Source organism: Nymphaea colorata, chromosome 13, assembly GCF_008831285.2.
Source record: "Nymphaea colorata isolate Beijing-Zhang1983 chromosome 13, ASM883128v2, whole genome shotgun sequence".
Taxonomy (NCBI): Eukaryota; Viridiplantae; Streptophyta; class Magnoliopsida; order Nymphaeales; family Nymphaeaceae; genus Nymphaea; species Nymphaea colorata.
The window spans coordinates 9,804,215-9,822,259 of NC_045150.1; the positions used below are offsets into that span (position 1 = coordinate 9,804,215).

General features: G+C 38.0%; 1 protein-coding gene across 1 annotated transcript; it reads right to left on the reverse strand.

The window, feature by feature from the left end:
- Nucleotides 1–9,663: 9,663 nt before the first annotated feature.
- On the reverse strand, nucleotides 9,664–10,747 carry LOC116267111 (late embryogenesis abundant protein Lea14-A-like). The gene is made up of 2 exons (XM_031648685.2): nucleotides 10,422–10,747; nucleotides 9,664–10,086 (listed from the first exon to the last, which is right to left on the reverse strand). The coding sequence occupies exons 1-2, from the start codon at nucleotides 10,625–10,627 to the stop codon at nucleotides 9,837–9,839; spliced, it is 456 nt and encodes a 151-aa protein (XP_031504545.1). The 5' UTR covers nucleotides 10,628–10,747; the 3' UTR covers nucleotides 9,664–9,836.
- Between the last annotated feature and the right edge of the window lie 7,298 nt (nucleotides 10,748–18,045).

The window sequence follows — 18,045 nt, forward strand, 5'->3', positions numbered from 1 at the left end:
CAAGTTTCTTAGGTTTGTTTATATGACAGTAAATTTTTGTCCCGAACATTAACGTAAGATGTAGACCTTTACCAAGTCCACCAGCCCCAAACCTAACATGGACCCAATTTGAAAGGAAAGGTCAATGATCCTACATTGTCAAATCTCAAACCCCAATTTGAACTCTTGGCTTGGTTTGCCCCCCAATTAGTGGTAGAGCTAGAAGTTTTTATCTGAAGTGATGCTAATATGAATGGCTCAGGTCAGTGAGTCGGTTCGCAGAGGCAGCCGCTCATATAAGCTCACATGTAGCTACGCCACTGCCAACTGTCCCAAACCGCACTGGCTAGCAAAGTGATCGGAGCATAGATCAATGATCTTGCTTACCGATGAATTAACAATCTCAAGACAAAGAATCATGTCGTTCATTTATTCATGCCCTGTTTCGGGTTTGGATTACCGTTTGGACAAATGAAAATCTTCTGTCTTATGCATGATTTCTTTCTGGTGTCGTTGAAAATTTCAGATTAAATGATTCTAATTAAGATGGGAGGAACATAAGAAACATGGATTGCCTCGTTTGTCGATGTGCAGTTCTTATCTTCTCAGGATTACAGGTTTAGTGTCTGCAAACATAGGGATCTACCATGTGCCCTTGTTACATTGGTTCCTTGGTTTATAGATTCTAGGGACCAAACTCCCCACAAATTAGAGAAAAACCACCCACCAGCGATGTTACAGCTAGAAGACACTCTAATGGATCTCCATTAGGTTGTGTTTGTTTCACAGCAGATCTAAGATTTTAGATCCACTCTATGGATTTAAGAGCATACCACACCCCCCTTCCAATCCAACTTTAAAATCATGATTTTTAACATTGATTTAAAATTCATGTTACTGAGTTAGATCCGAAACTATCAAGCTCAAAGTCTGTAGCCTCGGATTTCAAATCCTCAAGATTTGAAAACCATGGATTTGAAATTCGACTCTCCCCCTTGATCTTTAAGTCTGATATTTTATCAAAGCAAAATGGTAAAATAAGGATCTTAAGTGTTGATCATAGGTCCGAACTAAGATCCTAAGATCAAACCATAAATTTTACCATGGATCTTGTGTTACATAAGGAAATATATGCCACGTCAGATCTACATTAGATCCATGGATTTCAAATTTTAGGCTGTGTCAGACACCCCTTTGTAGTACATGGTCAGATGTTATTATGAATTAGCTACACAAAAATTATCACGTGCAAGTTTCGTTTAATTTAAATGCTTAGATTGAACATAAGAAATAGACTATTAAATAGAAGAAAATTCAAACTAAAACTTAAGCATATTAGTTATACCAGTAGATGAACATGAGATTTTTCGGAAAAGGTTTATTCTCATTTTTTCCAAAAAATTATAAAAATGTTGAAGTGCCCTCTCATTTTCACTGCCTGTCAGTGACTCGGTCGAAAATAACAAGTTTCTGAGACGCTGACGACATATTTCCAACAGTAGCCACTGTTCTTGAGAATTAATTGCGTGGATATATGCATCCCGGAGCATTCAAACTTGACAGATCATATAGTGCAAAGCACCATGATGTGTATTATGGGGACAAGAAGGAAAACATGTTTCAGCTGCAAATGATGGCAATAAGGAAGCATGTTTCAACATCCATGGTGGTTTGCTTTCTAGAAAATCGTCATCTTTGATTCATTCACTCACTGAAAACACTGAATCCTCAAAATTTTGCGTTATTTAATTGGAACGCTAGGACTTGAGCCAAGAGTTAATAATTTGAATGGATTCAGCTTGTTCTGAACTCGTCTCAAATCTCAATTCAATTCAAGAAGTTAATGGGCTTAACATGAGCCAACTTAGCCTGATTCTCTTAAATAAAATGAGCTGTAAACATGCGTATGTATGAAGCCTAAAACATGTTTATTTTTTATAAACATAATCATTATGATTTAATTACCAAGCCAGTTAAGTATATTTAGTTTAAATTTTAAATTAATGTAAACTCATACAAATTAACTCATGAACAGAAAATCAAATTGAGATCAAGCACTCTTGCATCGAAGATGAACATGGCTAAGTGATCCGCAGAAGCTGTGGGATGTCAAGCATTCTCCCTTAAGGGCGAAGCACACCCATGGGCAGGTGTGGATGAAAAGTTTGAGTAGTGCAAACATTTTTGAGAATCCAATGCCCAGTTGAGAAGGAAACGTTTGAGTAGTGCAAACATTTGTGAGAATCTACTGCCCCAGTTAAGGGTTCCTTTGCAAGATGCGTTCACTCGAGACTAAATTGTACATGCACCTTAAGCTCCAAGTTGGATGGAGTTGAAGCTCAACCCATTGTATAGATCAGAGTTTCGTCAAACAAGCTCAAAATAAGGTATATTCATGTGTTCATTATCAATGGACTCAGGCTTGGTCCAAAGGCCCATATTATAATAGTTGGTCGTACTAAGTGTTGCAATGATGGCATGTCCTTAATTCGATTTTTATGAGAGTTACTCTTTTGCACTGTAACGATATTTGAATTCTAAGTTTTGCATTGATGGCACTCCTTATTTTGTGTGAGTGTTACTCATTTGTATTGTAAATGGTGGCATGTACGACATTTGAGTTTGCGAACTGTCAAATAACTTGGGCTCACTTTATAATAAACATAAGTCCCAAGTCCTACCTAGATTCAAATTAACGATAGTTTATTTCGATCAAAACAACCAAAACAAAGCGATTTGATCACGGATATCATGCTTGCATCAGAGCAAAAAGCGAAGAGAGAGAAAAAAATTAATGCGCCGATGATCGCTTCGAGAGAACGGGAGATATTTTCGGCGTCAAAAAGGGCGCGAAGTTGAAGCGTAGGGTCTTCCCGGTGGCGTCACCACTGTGGAAAGAAGAAAGAAAGAAAGACGTCCCGCCCGTGGCCGTACACATTTATATGGCCTCCGTTGTGCCACCGGAAAAAGGCGTTCACAATAATAAAGAATCCCTGAAAGGTGGGGAGACGGGGTTCCGGATATGACTTCTTTTGTTGTTCTTTCCGCTCATCTTCCCATTATAATTTAATATTTATTTCGAAATGTAAAAACGACCGGTCAAACAAATTAAACATGAAAATATTTAATTATTTCTTCATTCAGTAATTTCTGTAGCCGTAGCTTCATCGGCGACCTACCGAAGGTGAAACTCCAAACTTTACCAAATTCATTTCTTGAGCATAATTACGAGGCGCATTAGTTGGAAAGTTCCTCTTAGCTTGTCAGTGATGCGTATAAATGAAAATCTATGCGTCAGTGATGTGTATATTTTTTATACAACTTTAAGACGTGGAGTTCATAATGTGATCATATATGAAGAACGTAAGCAAGCACGCCGTAGTATTGTCAATTTTTGTAAGGGTGGTTATTACTATTACAAGACAATGATTTGAGGTCAGACTTGTACCAAACAAATTTTGATCGATTGAGGGATTCCTTTTCTCTATCCAAAAAGAAAGAAAAAGGACCACAAAATAACTCTTTTTGAATACGTCTCTCTCTCTCTCTCTCTACTATTTCAAAGTGGAGAGTTTTTTGCACGTTCTTCCAATGTAACATTTCTACGTGCAATAATATAAGGATGAGTTATTGGAGTCATCGGTCGTAGCATTTGATTCCCCTAAATTTTTCACATGCCACAAGATTTTATATTATTTAATGGGATTGAGCCAAAGGTTTATCCCATCATAAAAATGAGAACCATTCTTTTTTCATGTCTTTTAGGGTTCAAGGTTGCTTCTGTGCTTGCGTTTAATTGGTGGACTCAAAAACTAGCTATGACGTGGCTTTTTATTTTTTTTAACAACTAAAAGAGTTTTTTTTTTTTACTTAAAAAGTAATTTTCTAACGAGCACTTATTTAACAGAATTTAGAAGCAATGGAAGTATTCAAGTATAAATACTAAAGTAATAAGATTTAGCAGTCTGAGGTTTGAATTCTAGCTGCTAAACAGGTGAGATGACCACGCATCAGCTTTGGCAAAGATTGTGTTCATAAGATGAGATAGCCTTTGGATGTTTACGAAGGAGTTCGATTAAAAACTAAAACCTTTACATGATTAGGGGTGAGAAGGTGGAGTGTTCTATCCTGCCGCCTCCCATCTTTTCCAATCTCTTTTCTTATATCACCCAACATACCAGGTTTGGTTTTGGTGCCTATAAAAAGCTTAATATAATTGCTTTTGTTGTAAAGTATTAATTTTCTAACTCCACAGGAAGCCACAAGCAGTCGGCGTTTGAAATTAAGAGATAAAGTGCTCTTATATTCCTTCCTAAAAATTCTTGAAGATGATGTTTTTTATGTTTGTGGATACAAATAGTGTTTTATTAATCACATATATTTTATTATTAAAAATATATTTTATATTAAAAATATATTTTATATTTTAAAAATACTTTTTTTATGTCTAGTTTTAACAAAGTTCTCCTTATACCTCAAGTCCATGTAACAAGAAAACTCTGCACGAGGTCTAGTGCTACTCTCATCCAAACATAGCTTACTTCCGAGTTATGATTGGACCATGAATATAATTGCACCCTGCCGCAAGGCCATGACTATAATTTCAAGATGCAAGCTTTACAACTTCGTGATCTATATATCCTTATCAGAAATCAAACATGGTGCTGTGTTCTTTAAAACGCGGCCATGAATATGTCCCAGTGTTCATGTTATCAAACACCGTGTTTGGACTCACTTATAGCTCTGCATTGATAACCAACTCAACGACAAATGCATCCTAATCACGTTGGTCTATAACTTTATACATATCAATTGTTTTCAAACAATTAATGCATCCCGAACACATTATTTTGCGAGATAAAAGTAAATAAATCGGTTTTAAACGGAACGTCTAATTTGAAGCATAAATCGTGAACCAGTATTTTAATGTAATAACATACTTGGAAAATAATTTACGACACATTTTTCGTCAATATCAGAAAGCCCAAAATCGTAGATGCAAGCATCGAGATCTTCCCTAGATTGCCGTGACCGACCAAGAAGGCTAGAAAGTCGGAACTGAAAGGGACGCCATGGACGGAAGGGGAATAGGAACGACCAGAACAGATCGACGCGTGTAACCGATGAGAAAAATCCGATGGACACGGCTTCATATCTCTCATATGCTGACAAACCGACCGCCAAGGGACGGAGGAGAAAGAAGAACAAAATTCTCGATTCAGAGGCCAGCCTTCGCTTCAGCGTTCATCCCTCGCAAAAGCTGCCAATCTTTCTCCATCTTTGATGCAGAACACATGCATCTCTTCACCTGCCAACTTCAACTCATGGACCAAATAATCTGTGGTAGACAAAAATCTTTCGTATTTCCTTGAAACGTTGAGGGAAGAAAATGGAGGAATACCTCTACTGTATCTTAATCAGATTCAGCATTCATTTATGGTGGCCAAAACTGAGATCCAATACGGATCCCGCCCGATTATATGCAAGTTTCGGGTCTTGCGCTCTTCAGATCTGAGCTTGATTTCAGAGATTCAAGTTGGGCTCTGCCAATCCACTTAAGAAAGATTCCATTAGGTCTAACCCTGAATCTCAAACCAGTAACATTCCAAGATGTTGTGGAGTGGTGGATAAGGTGAACACCAGCTGAGTCGAGCCTAAGTTTAGCCAGCTCGAGCTCGGCTCGACTAATGAAACCTTGAGCTCGACTCAGCAATTACGTGTTGAGCTCGAGCTCGAGCTCGACTCGATTAAGGATCGACAAACTTGAAGGAGTTATTATAAAACATTACATAAGTAATTAACGTCAATATACCAGTTTTTAAATTAAAAAACAAAAAGTAGTCGGATATTTAAAAAATTGTTACACATCATTTTCAAGCCAAATCGAGCTTTAACAGTTCGAGTTCAATAAACTTGAACTCAACTCTATTATTTGAACAATTCTACTCGTAAACTCGAGCTTGATTCGTTAAGCAAATGACTCGGCTCTTCGACTCATTGTTCACCCTTAGTAGTGGGTAACACTCATTGATTTCAAATTCTCTTCAAAAGGGAGCTCAGGTGGCTTTCAAGGGCGTGCCATAGCTGGTTAGTATGGGAATTGTGCCGATGATGTGTTGTGTACCTTTTCTGAACTGGAAACAATAGGTATGGAACATTCGAGTTGAAAGATGTGTTATAGACAAATGGGGTCCACTAAATTTCAGGGACTGGAAGGATAGCAAACAGCCAAAAGAGAGCCCATGTGAAATCTTTTCATGTGAGATCTTTTCTATCAATGAGTACGTCTATTAAGTGGCTTGCTGGTTGGAAGCTAATTCTTCTCGTCCTGAAAAGAAGCAGACAAAACTAAGAAAACGCCACCCTCCATGGCATCGACCAGTGTATATTCAACCACCTTACCAATTGACGGTACTGGCCAGGAAAAAGTGGTCTCATCTTTAAAAGGTGCTCAAAAAAGGGGAAGCCAGGAAGTCCTTTTTGTTCCTTTCTTTCTATCGAACCATGTCCACCCACATCACCAAATTGACAGTTACCAGTAAACTCATTTTCTACCTCTAAAATCGACTTTCTGATTACTGTTAGATTTGTTTCACCTTTCAATTCCCTGTTTCCGCTATCATTTTCATTGACTGGTAAAAATGGGTTTACTGAAACACTTAATTAAGATAAAGGGGGGAGATTACCTTACCTGAACACCGTCTTATTAAGCTAGAAAAATCTTCTACAGGTAAAAGACAACGCCTAGAAACATGTAAGCAAGAAACATATCATAGTACCTTATGTTTGAAGAAATTACTTAATAAAAGGCCATGAACCTTTTCTAGATCAATGAATAAGTGGAGAGAGAGAGAGAGAGAGAGAGAGAGAGATCCGCAATGTAATTCTCAATTTTTTTTTTCTTAACACGGGCACCAGACGTTTGAAGACCCATGCAGTATAGAAGTGCGATTGGGGTCATTCAGTATGTTACCTTCACAACCAAATATCTTATATATATATATATATATATATATATATATGTGTGTGTGTGTGTGTGTGTGTGTGTGTGTGTTTCCAACAAAGCTTGTTGCACCATCTCTTTAAAGAACACTGGCAGATTGTTAAATGTGTTTTAAGATATATTAGAAGCACCATTAGCTATGAATTCAAAAATATTTGAAATTTCCTCATGTAAATTTGTAGCCTCAGCATATTCTGATGCTGACTAGGGAGGACAACTTGATTGCAAACAACACATCAATAGGGGCTTTGCAGTCTTCCTTCGCACCAAGTCTTATTTCATGGAAGTAAATTAATAAGCAACAAACAATAGCTAGCTAGATATAAAAAGAACTAGTAGGGCCAGACTTTGAAATCATTTGGCTAAAGCAAATACTGATTAAATTAGGCATGCCAAGCACTTAGCCCCTCCCTTTTGGTGCTCCAACAGTGGGGCAACCTGTCGTGTTGTTAATCCTGTATTTCATGTCAGAGCGGGACATATATATATATATATATAGTCGTTTTATTTGAGAATTAAGTATCAAGACTAGGAGTTCAAGTAAAGGTTATTCTTTCATAACATCATATTGCCAAAACATACTTAGCAAGCCATTTACAGGTCTATCAATATTTGTTTTTTGGAAAGTTCTATGAATATTTTATAGGGAAGCTAAATCTTTTCAGTTTCAGTTGAGGAAGCCAGGAAGGATACTAGGACGCCGATGAAGAAAACGAAGGACGAGCCTACTTTATACAACCACCACCTTGTCAAACAAGAAAATCTTCTACAAGGACGACGAAGTCTAATATCATGGAAAGATGGTTCTCAACAGCAAAAATCAAGGAATTAGATCGCATTACATGATGTCAATAAAGATTGTAAACAATCTTGTACATGGAGAAATTATTAATAGAAGACCACAATAGAGTAGCTCTATTGTCGCTGGTAAATTTGTTGACAAATAGCAAATTTCTAGTAATGGAAGATGCATGGAGAATATTGTTTAAAGAGAACTGATTGCAGGAGAATCACACAATAAAATTTCCGACATGAGAAATAACCAGATCACCTGTACTGTTGTTGATCTTGACTTTATTCATTGCCATCATATGTAGCTGGCATTATGTGACACCATGATTCAGTACCATCCGCCATCTTCAATCCTTAGTTCATTTATGACATAGTTGGCTTCAAGTTTGTTTGGCAGCCCTAAGAATACATGTATTATGCACTTTAAGGCACCATAACTTTGTTTACGACAAACCCGACAGGCAGTACAGTAGTTTGCTGCAATATGGTCTTGATTTCCCCAAAAAAAAAACAAGTTCCTCCTGAAGTATGATTCCTGAAGCTAGAAGTCTGACCATATGATTTTTTTAGGAAAAGTCCATGATTTCCTTTGAATTAGTATCAATGAGGTTGGATGTATAGTTTTAAGGTGAGATTCACCATCGACAATTCAATCTCAGTCATAGTTTCAGTTTCTTGAAGTTGGGCCGCAGGTATAAGGAGTGCACCGAGTAAGTCTTCAAAGGAAACAGTATTTATTTGAGTGTTAAGAGCAGTTTTAAGTGATCCATGTACATGAGCAGGTAAACTGAATAAGATATAAAGCTTTCAGTTCAGGCTCAAGTGCCAATGGTATTGATGGACAAAGATGTTTAACCGTACACACATCAACAATGGATTATGATTCTGTCCTTAATCCTTGTGATTTGCTGAATTCAAGCTTCAAATCTAGCAGCATAACTTTTTTTACTGTATTCCAAACTCCAAATGATGTAAAGGCCAATAACTTGGCTAAAATTTTGGGCCTTTAAGGGAAGAGAAGATCCAAATCAGCAAGAGCTAATCCTTTGCCATTCTTAAAAACTGATACTTTTGATTTCTGAGGCCTTGTCCTATCCATTCATTCGGACAAGGTTTAGACCTGTTGACATAACCCTTTACATAAGGTATGGAAGAAATTGATGTTCTCATAACAAGAAATTATCTGCTCCATCCTTAACTGCTAAAGGTGTTGTGTAGATTTGAACGGGCAACAAGAATGGGTAGTCTAACCTGAGGCTGTCCTGATTTTAGGATTTAGGCCTCCAATGTTCTTTGTATCCGAACTAGTTTCTGCTGTGTTGCTGTGGGACATTGCAGCAGCATTTTGTTAAGCGCTGACCTGCCTTGGTGCTTCGATACCATGTAACTTTTTTGCAAGCAGGAAGAAGAAGAGCACAAAAAGAACACAATCTCAATCTCACTATAACGTTTTCATGTGATTGAAGATTGCTCTGTTGTTTCCTTTGTAGTGTTTTGAATACAGTTTTTTTAAGTTTTCCTCCTTTGATTTTGATTTACAGCTATCAGAGATCAGATCACTTGGAGATAGCAATTACAGGAGGAAGATTTTCTGTTACAGCAGAGAACTTTCCATGTTCATCCGCTACAGGTCTATTAGTTTTAGCAACATCAATCTTGATTGTTGCCTTATAACAATGCCCTCCATGAGTGCAGCTGGATGTAGATAGGTTTCCTCTTTGACAAACACACTCCTTTCTTTCCAAGTAAACAAGTGAAGAGAGGGAGGAGCGGCTCATCATGATGTAGGTCATATGTGATCAAACCACATAAAACTTTTTGTGTATTTCTTGTTAATGTGTCTTTTTTTGCTTCAGACAGGAACTATAAAAGAACAAGGGGGAAACCAATTAGAAAGAAAGTAAAATTTATAAAAACAGTAGAAGGATACAGACATTATCATATGAAAGACAAAACAAAGGATTCAGCAACTTGTCCCTTAAAAGTTCTAACAAGAGAACTATCTTTATCAACTACAGAGCTCTCCAAAGGAGCTCAATACTTATTCTGCAGGGAGCATGAGCTAAAAGATATCAGACAGAGTAGGAAGCTTGATCTCTCCCGCATTGGTAAGGGGAAGTGTGAAGTGCCCCACAATGGGGAGGTGCATAGAGAACCCAAGATGCAGTTCATAGTCGATGTCCCAATCCTTGCCAACATCCTTCGCTAAGCTCAGCAGGACGTCATAGGGAATATTCACAGGAACCTCCAAGTTCGTTGACTTGTTCGCAACGATCGAACCAGGGTCACGGATCACCCCTGAAGCAATCTCCCTGGACATTGCACCAACAAATAGAATGAGAGATGGTCAAATTAACACAGCCAACGTAGCTAGAACAAGCATACATGAAATATCCAGCAAGGAAAGGTAGATACTGCCAAGAAATGACAAAATCCATTAAAGATCTCCTGAAATTGAAACATACATATGATTAAAAGCGTACATGCCCTGCATATCCCTTTTAAGATGTATAATAGCCGCACACGGGAGTTAATGGAGCTTTCATATTCCAATCTTTATTTAAAACTTGCAGTTAGATGATATAATAAAGCTAAGCTAATCAATAGAAATCGATCAGCCTGACAGAGAAGAGATAGAGACCAAGACCTCTTGGCGCTCTTGAGGGAATAGGAGATCTTGCCAATGGGGATGTCATGGTCGTAGGGGTTGGCAATGGCAACGGTGCTGTGGAAGGTAGCGAACTGCCGGGTTACCCCCTTGAACGACACATCTTTCACCTCCGCCTCCGGCTTCTTCACGCTCGCCAACTTATCCGCCACGAAATTCTTAGCCTTGTTTACCAGCTGAGCCATAATTCGTTTTCTTCTTATTTTCTCTCCCTCTTCTCCCCTTCGTCTCCGCCTCCTATCTTTTTCGTCGAATTTATAATTTGTAAGTTCGGAGACGTGAGATCTGGAAGCGGTTCGCAAGCATGCGTGTAAGAAGATGGCGCGGTAGAGTTTCCGTAACCACATGACTTCGGGACACGTTAGAGAGCATTTATGGATCCCATTCTCCTCTCTCTCCCTCCCTCTTTCTCTCTCTGAAAGAGACCATATTGCGATCCGCTAAATGTTCAGATGCAGATGAGCTCGAATAATCAATTTGTCACATCTGTCTTTGGTAACTTTTCACCAGAATATGTGTCGCATCTCACATAATATATATAATTTTCCTTATTCTTAGAGATTAGAGAGACTGTGATACTCGATCTGATATTGTTGAACTTTCCTTCCCAGTTTCCAATTTATTTGCATCAAAATTTCTGCTTCACCTTATGCACTTTCTGAGCTAAAAAGGCTGGTGCATGGCACAAATAAGGGTTGTCTTAGTGCCTATTTGCACGGCCTTATGAAACTTTGGAAAGGAAAGCTTTCTACTTTTAACCCCGTCTTTGCTTATAGATTTTGAAAATAGTGACCATTTTAAAACTTTAATAAAGGTCATAATGTTCAATTTTAGCAGCAATTTTCTTTCAATAATCTTCTTTCGTCACAAAATAGAGATAGTTTGTGTGAGTAAATGATGATTTATATATAAAGTGAAAGAGAGAGTTTGTGTGAGTAAAAGATGATTTTGGTTTTCAAAGTCACCCAACCATTTAACCAGCGGTAATCATCTAAAGCAAATGAATAATTGAAAGAAAAACAAGAAAAAAATATACGAACTGAAACTACCCATTGCCTTTTTTTTTTAATTCATCATGTTCCATAATGTAAATTCATGGATTCAAACATGTATATTCTGCATGGCCAGATCTGCCTTCATCATTAAGATGTACAAACCAAATCCATGAATATAAATGCTTGGAAATCACTGACATCTAACGGATCTATTGGATTTCATGACTCTAATTTTCAGTTGATTCAAAACCATTGACCTTAATGCGCCCTTATAAAATTTTGATTGGTGCATTATTTTTCATTTTTATAAAGAGAACAACCTTCTGCAATTAAAGTCAGTAAAAAGGTTAAAAAATCCTGTCGAACTGCGTGAGTGCAAATATTGTCCGGCAAATAACAATGGAGGGAGGAGTTAGTATCGGAAGAATAAGAAAGGTCAATGCGGGCAACTTGATCTTTTTGGGTTGTAAATTGATCTCTGCCACTAGTCTTTGGCATCCCATTTGCACGAAGATATATTTTAAAAAGAAAGGGGCCTGGTTTAGCAGTGTTGGCACCAATTCTTTGCCCTTGTTCAAAGACATTATGCATGCTTGGAGAACGATTGGTGATGAGTGTTGGAACTTTGCGAGGAATCAAAGATAGCGCACAAAAAACGAAAATGCAGAAATCGAAAATAAGCATTCATGATTCATGTGTTTCATAAGGGCGGAAGAAGAACCTGTAGAGGCGACCACCGACTAAATGTCGGCGGCTGTTGGAAGAACGGCTATAGTCCCCATAGAGTCGTTTCCCAGCGCCATTGGCGATGGCGGCAGCGGCAATGGGTTTCTCTCCTCAGTCATGGCAGCCCAGTGATGGGAACAAGCAATTCACGTATGGCTAAGGGGACCGATTACCCAAACGGTAAAAACTGAATGTGTCTCACACCATCAAGACACAAGTATTTATACTTAGGGTCTGAAACGGATATGGACCCGTATCGACGCAGGACTATCCAGATGGAGAAATCCCAACAATCTCCCACTAGTCCAAGTCGATATCGAGGGTAAACAAAATGAATGGACTAGCCTTAAAATCCATTCCAAGGTCTCACCTTGTTGTCTTACAAAACTTCTCAACAAACAAATGAGAAGACAAAATAAATAGACAACAAACTTAATAAGAATCAACAAACTGTATGTGATCACATTCATAAATGTTTGCATAATAGTGTGTTTACATTGAACTACACAAACTCATCCTCTTAACATGTTCAAAAAACATATCAGATGCTAGCGCTTTAGTAAGAGGATCTGCAACCATATCCGTAGTCCCAATGTGTTGAATACACACTAGTTGATTCTCTGTCCTTTCCGTAACAACAAAATACTTAAGTTCCATATGCTTACAAGAAGTAGTACTTTTGTTGTTATTGGAAAAAGACATTGCAGTTTCATTATCACAGTGAACCTTAAGTGGTCTATCAATAGATTCCACTACCTTGAGCTGTGAAATGAAATTTCTTATCCAAATTGTCTGTGATGTAGTCTCATATAATGCAATGAATTCTGCTTCCATGGTGTGAGCAGCAGTCACAGTCTGCTTTTTACTCCCCCATGAGATGGCACCTCCTGATAGAAGAAAATCAAAAACCAGTAGTAGACTTTCTACTATCGGTACATCCTCTAAGATCGGCATCAGAATAGTCAATCACTTCTAAATGGTCCACATTGCGATATGTCAACATGTAATCTTTTGTCCCTTGCAAGTACCGCATGACTCTCTTTACGACCTTCCAATGTGCCATGCTTGAATTAGACTTAAATCTACCAAGCATGCCAACAGCAAAGGAAATGTCAGGCCTAGTGCAAATCTGCGCATACTGCAAGCTGCCAACTACTGATACATATGAAATGTTGATCATTTGTGCCTTTTCAAATTCGCCCTTTGGACAATCATTTAGGCTCAATTTATCACCTTTAGCTATGAGTGCTGAAATAAGAGAACAATTCTCCATCCCATATCTTTTAAGAACTTTATTGATGTATGCTGATTGGGAGAGACTTAAAACACATTTAGATCTGTCTCGACGAATCTCAATGTCGAGAACAAATGAAGCTTCACCTATGTCCTTCATCTCAAAATGAGATGCGAGAAAATGTTTGGTCTCTATTAGCAATTGAAGATCATTTGAAGCAAGCAAAATGTCATCCACGTATAAATTCAAAATTATGAACTTACTCTTACATGTCTTAAGATACACACATCGATCAATGATGTTTTCTGTAAACCCAAAAGTCGTAATGACTTCGAAAAACTTAATGTACCATTGACGTGAGGCTTGTTTAAGTCCATAAATCGCTTTATTAAGCTTGTAAACCAAATGATTTTTACCACTCTCAGAAAACCCTTGAGGTTGATCCATATATACCTCTTCATCCAAATCACCATTCAAGAAAGCTGTTTTCACATTCATCTGATGTAGCTCTAAGTCAAAATGAGCTACAAGTGCAAGGACAATCCTCATTGACTCTTTATCAGAGACAATTGACTATTTATCAGAGACAATATGATGTCTCAATATAGTCAATGCCCTCTATTTGTACGAATCCTTTAGCAACCAATCTTACCTTGTATATCTCTATGTTGCCTTTAGAGTCCCTCTTGGTCTTATAGACTCATTTACATCCTACAGGTTTTACTCCTTCAAGCAACGACACAAGGCTCCATGTCTGATTTTTAGCCATAGAGTCAAGCTTTTTTTTCATGGCGTTAATCCAGTGTCTGTATTGTTTGTTTTCAACGGCTTCAATGAACGTGAAAGGATAACATCTATGAAATCACTAGGCTCTTGTACGTATACCACATAATCTAATGATATGGCAGATCTCTTGGCCCTTGTAGTTCTATGAACAGGGATCTGATGCATTGTCTGTATGATTTGCATTCATGTCATCACGAGAGACAACATAATCATACACATTTACATTCTCTTTATCAGGTCTACATTCAGTATCATGTATTTCCTCAAAAGTGAGGTTTTGTAATGCATCTAACCCAAATGAATCATTTTCTAGGAACTTAGCCTTATCTGTTTCCACAATATGTGGTGTATGAGATGGACAATAAAACCTATAGCCTTTCGATCTTTCTGGATAACCAATAAAGAAACCAATGGTTATTCTAGAATCAAAAGCTTTTATGTATAGGTTATACAATTTAGCTTCAGCAGGACATCTCCATATGTGCATATAAGAAAGAGAAGGTTTCCTACCTGTCCATAACTCGTAAGGAGTTGTAGGAACAACTTTAGTAGGAACCCTATTTTGGATATGCACTGTTGTCCTGAGAGCTTCACCCCACAAGGTTAGAAGGAGAGTAGAGTAATTTAACATAGCTCTAACCATTTCTTTAAGCGTATGATTTCTTTTTTCAGCAACACCATTTTGGTAGGCACTGTTTGGCATAGTGTATTGAGGCACAATGCCTTCTTCCTTTAGAAACTGCGCTAATGGTCCCTCCCTTTGTCTCATCTCAATGAACCTACCATAATATTCACCACCTCTATCTAACCTGACTATATTGATAATCTCACCGGTTTGTTTCTCTACTTCTTTCTTATAGTCCTTGAAAACTTGACACACATCGGATTTTTCAAAGATTAAGTAGAGATGCAAATACCAAGAATAGTCATCTATAAAGGTGTCAAAATACTTTTTGCCTGTGTAATAAGGAGGGAAAGGTCCACAAACATCTGTGTGAACAATTCTTTATTTTTTCAGTACATCGCTCGGTACCTTCTATATATATGTTAGTTTGTTTTGTCTTTATGCAATCTACACATATGTCGTTATCTGTAAAATCAAGAGATCGTAAGATCCCTTCACTTATGAGTCTCCTTATTCTCTTTTCAGAGATATGACCCAAACGGCGGTGCCATAGCATGTATCAATCATTCTTTATGGTACTACGCTTATTACCACTTATACAATGACTAGAAACCAACAATTCAAGAGATTGGATCTTCACATTCAATTTGTACAAACCATCACACAAAATAACAGAACCAATTTCAACAAGATCTTTATAAATGAACATCTTTGAATTCTCAAACTTTAAGCAGAAATCAAATTTGTCCAGTCTTGATACAGAAATTAAGTTTCTACTATATGATGGAACAAAGAAAATATCATGAAGATCCAAAACAAAACCAGTATCAAGCCTAATCTGGCATTGTCCTACAATCTTCACATGTGAGCGCATTTTGTTTCCTGAGAAAATGTTCTTCTCATGTAGTGTTGGTTCCCTTTGGCTCAGAAAGTCATGTAAAGAATTGGCAATATGCACAGTAGCACTAAAGTCAATCCACCAGTTATTAATAGGAACATATAACATATTACTTTCAAGTGAAACAAATGACATGTTACCTTTCTTCTCTAATCAATTTTTGTACTTGATGCAGTCTAATTTCTTATGCCCCTTTTTCTTGCAAAAGAAACACTTTATAGGAGCTAAGTTAGTCTGCACAGTTTGAGAAGCAGTTTGCAATGTTGACTTCTTCTTGGCACTCTTTTTCATTAAACTTTTCTTTATGTCAAATTTACTAGCCCTAGAGTGAGAAACCATATGTGCACTTTGCAACTTCTCACCCTTCATTCTTTCATCCTCTTCAACACACTTAGACATCAATTCATTGAATGTCCATTCAGTATTATGTGTGTTGTAACTGATCTTAAAAGGAGTACATTCAGCTGGTAAAGAGGTCAAAGTATAGAATACCAAGAAAGATTCAGAAATAGTCAACTTCATGTCATTCAATTAAGAAGCAATGTTCCTCATTTCTAACATATATTGGCGAATGTTACCCCAACCTTGATATTTCATAGATATTAACTTTGACATTAGGGTACTGGCTCTGGCTTTATGACAACTGACAAACTGAGCCTCAACTGCATCCAAGAACTCTCTCACCGTTCTACAATGTGGGACAGCACCACGTATGTTCTTAGCGACCCTTGATTGCAAAAGCAACAAGCTTAGTCAGTTAGAATGCTCCCACTTGTCAAAGTACACTGTTTCATTATGTGTACTTTGTGGTGTAAGAGGAGGTGGCTCAGGTCACCTCAAAGCCATATCCAGATCCATATACCCCAATGTAAACACAAAATTTTCTTTCCATTCAGCATAATTTGAATTATCAAGTAAATGGATAGAATTTGAGCCATTAAAATAAATAGAACCAGGCACTGCAGATGACAAAAGACATCGATAAGTTGACATGCATCATATGAGACAAACCATATGGAACAGTAAACTAAATAAAAGGCTCTTTATGTCTACTATTTTCAAGACAAATATCCGGGGTCATTAGGATACTACTTTGGTAATATACCTAATACACACATGTATTCCGTCTTAACTTTATCTACTAAAACTAGGAAATGTAAATCCAAACTATAGCTAAGCATAATACATTTGGGTGTAAAATGACAGAACTATGTAAGGATCTATTTTCCTATTTTACTCTACTTATTCTTCTGAACATAACACACTACCTTTGGGTAATTATGTTACTTCAAATAAGAATAAGTACAAAATGAAACACTAATGTGCCTTTAAATTATGCGTAGTCACTTTAGTGAGGTATCACATGATTTAACTAATCATAGGCTCTTTACATTAGTGTTATCGTACAAACTTTATGATCATGCAACAAAATTAACTTTAGCATAATCCTAAACAAAACATAATACAAGAATATGTTATAAAATCACATATAAAATGAAACACATGAATCATTTATGCATAATCAACTTAATGCTATCTAAGTTATTCATTAAAGCTCCATAAAACATAATGAATCGGTCCCGTATCGATCTAAAATGATCGAACCAATCCATTAATCACCTTAAATTAGCATAAAAACACATATACCAGCTTCCTCTAGCTTAGAACCGGTCTCGTATCAGTCCTAAATGAACCGAATCGGTGGAAAACTAGATGAACCAGTTCGAAAAGGAAAAGAACTGGTCTCAAACAACTCTGAATCAGTTCGAAAAGACCCGAAAAGGAAATCAAAAAAAGGCGAGCCGGCGGAAGACGAGCGGCAACAAGAAATTTTTTTTTTTATTAAGCATTATGGATCCGGGTCGGCTCAACATGATTCGACCCAGGTCCGACCGTCTCCCACTCGACCGTATCCCGCTTGACCGAGCGAGCGGTTTCAGGCAGCAAGAAACTGCCGCTCCTCTGCAAAACACCGAACGCAGGGAACAGTGGGTTCTTCTCCGACGGGCTGAGTGAAGCCTTGGGTGGGCGCCGGCGACTCTCACGGCGCCGTCCGACGACGGCTAAGTCGCCAGCATACTTATGACCGGTCGTCGCCCTCCCTGTGCCTATTTTGCATATTAGGGCATGATTTGAAAAAAAAAACGGCAATGGGGAGGGTGACGGGCGACTTTGGGTGGGCGCCGGCGGGTGCTGTCGGGGCCGACCGATGACGGTGAACCCGCCGGTGGCCTCCCTTCCTTCAGACGCCCTTTAACTGAAGGCCAACCTCTTCCCTGTTCCTTCTCATGTTCTTTTCCTTCTGTTGGGCGGCTGAAACGACGCCGAAAAAGACCACC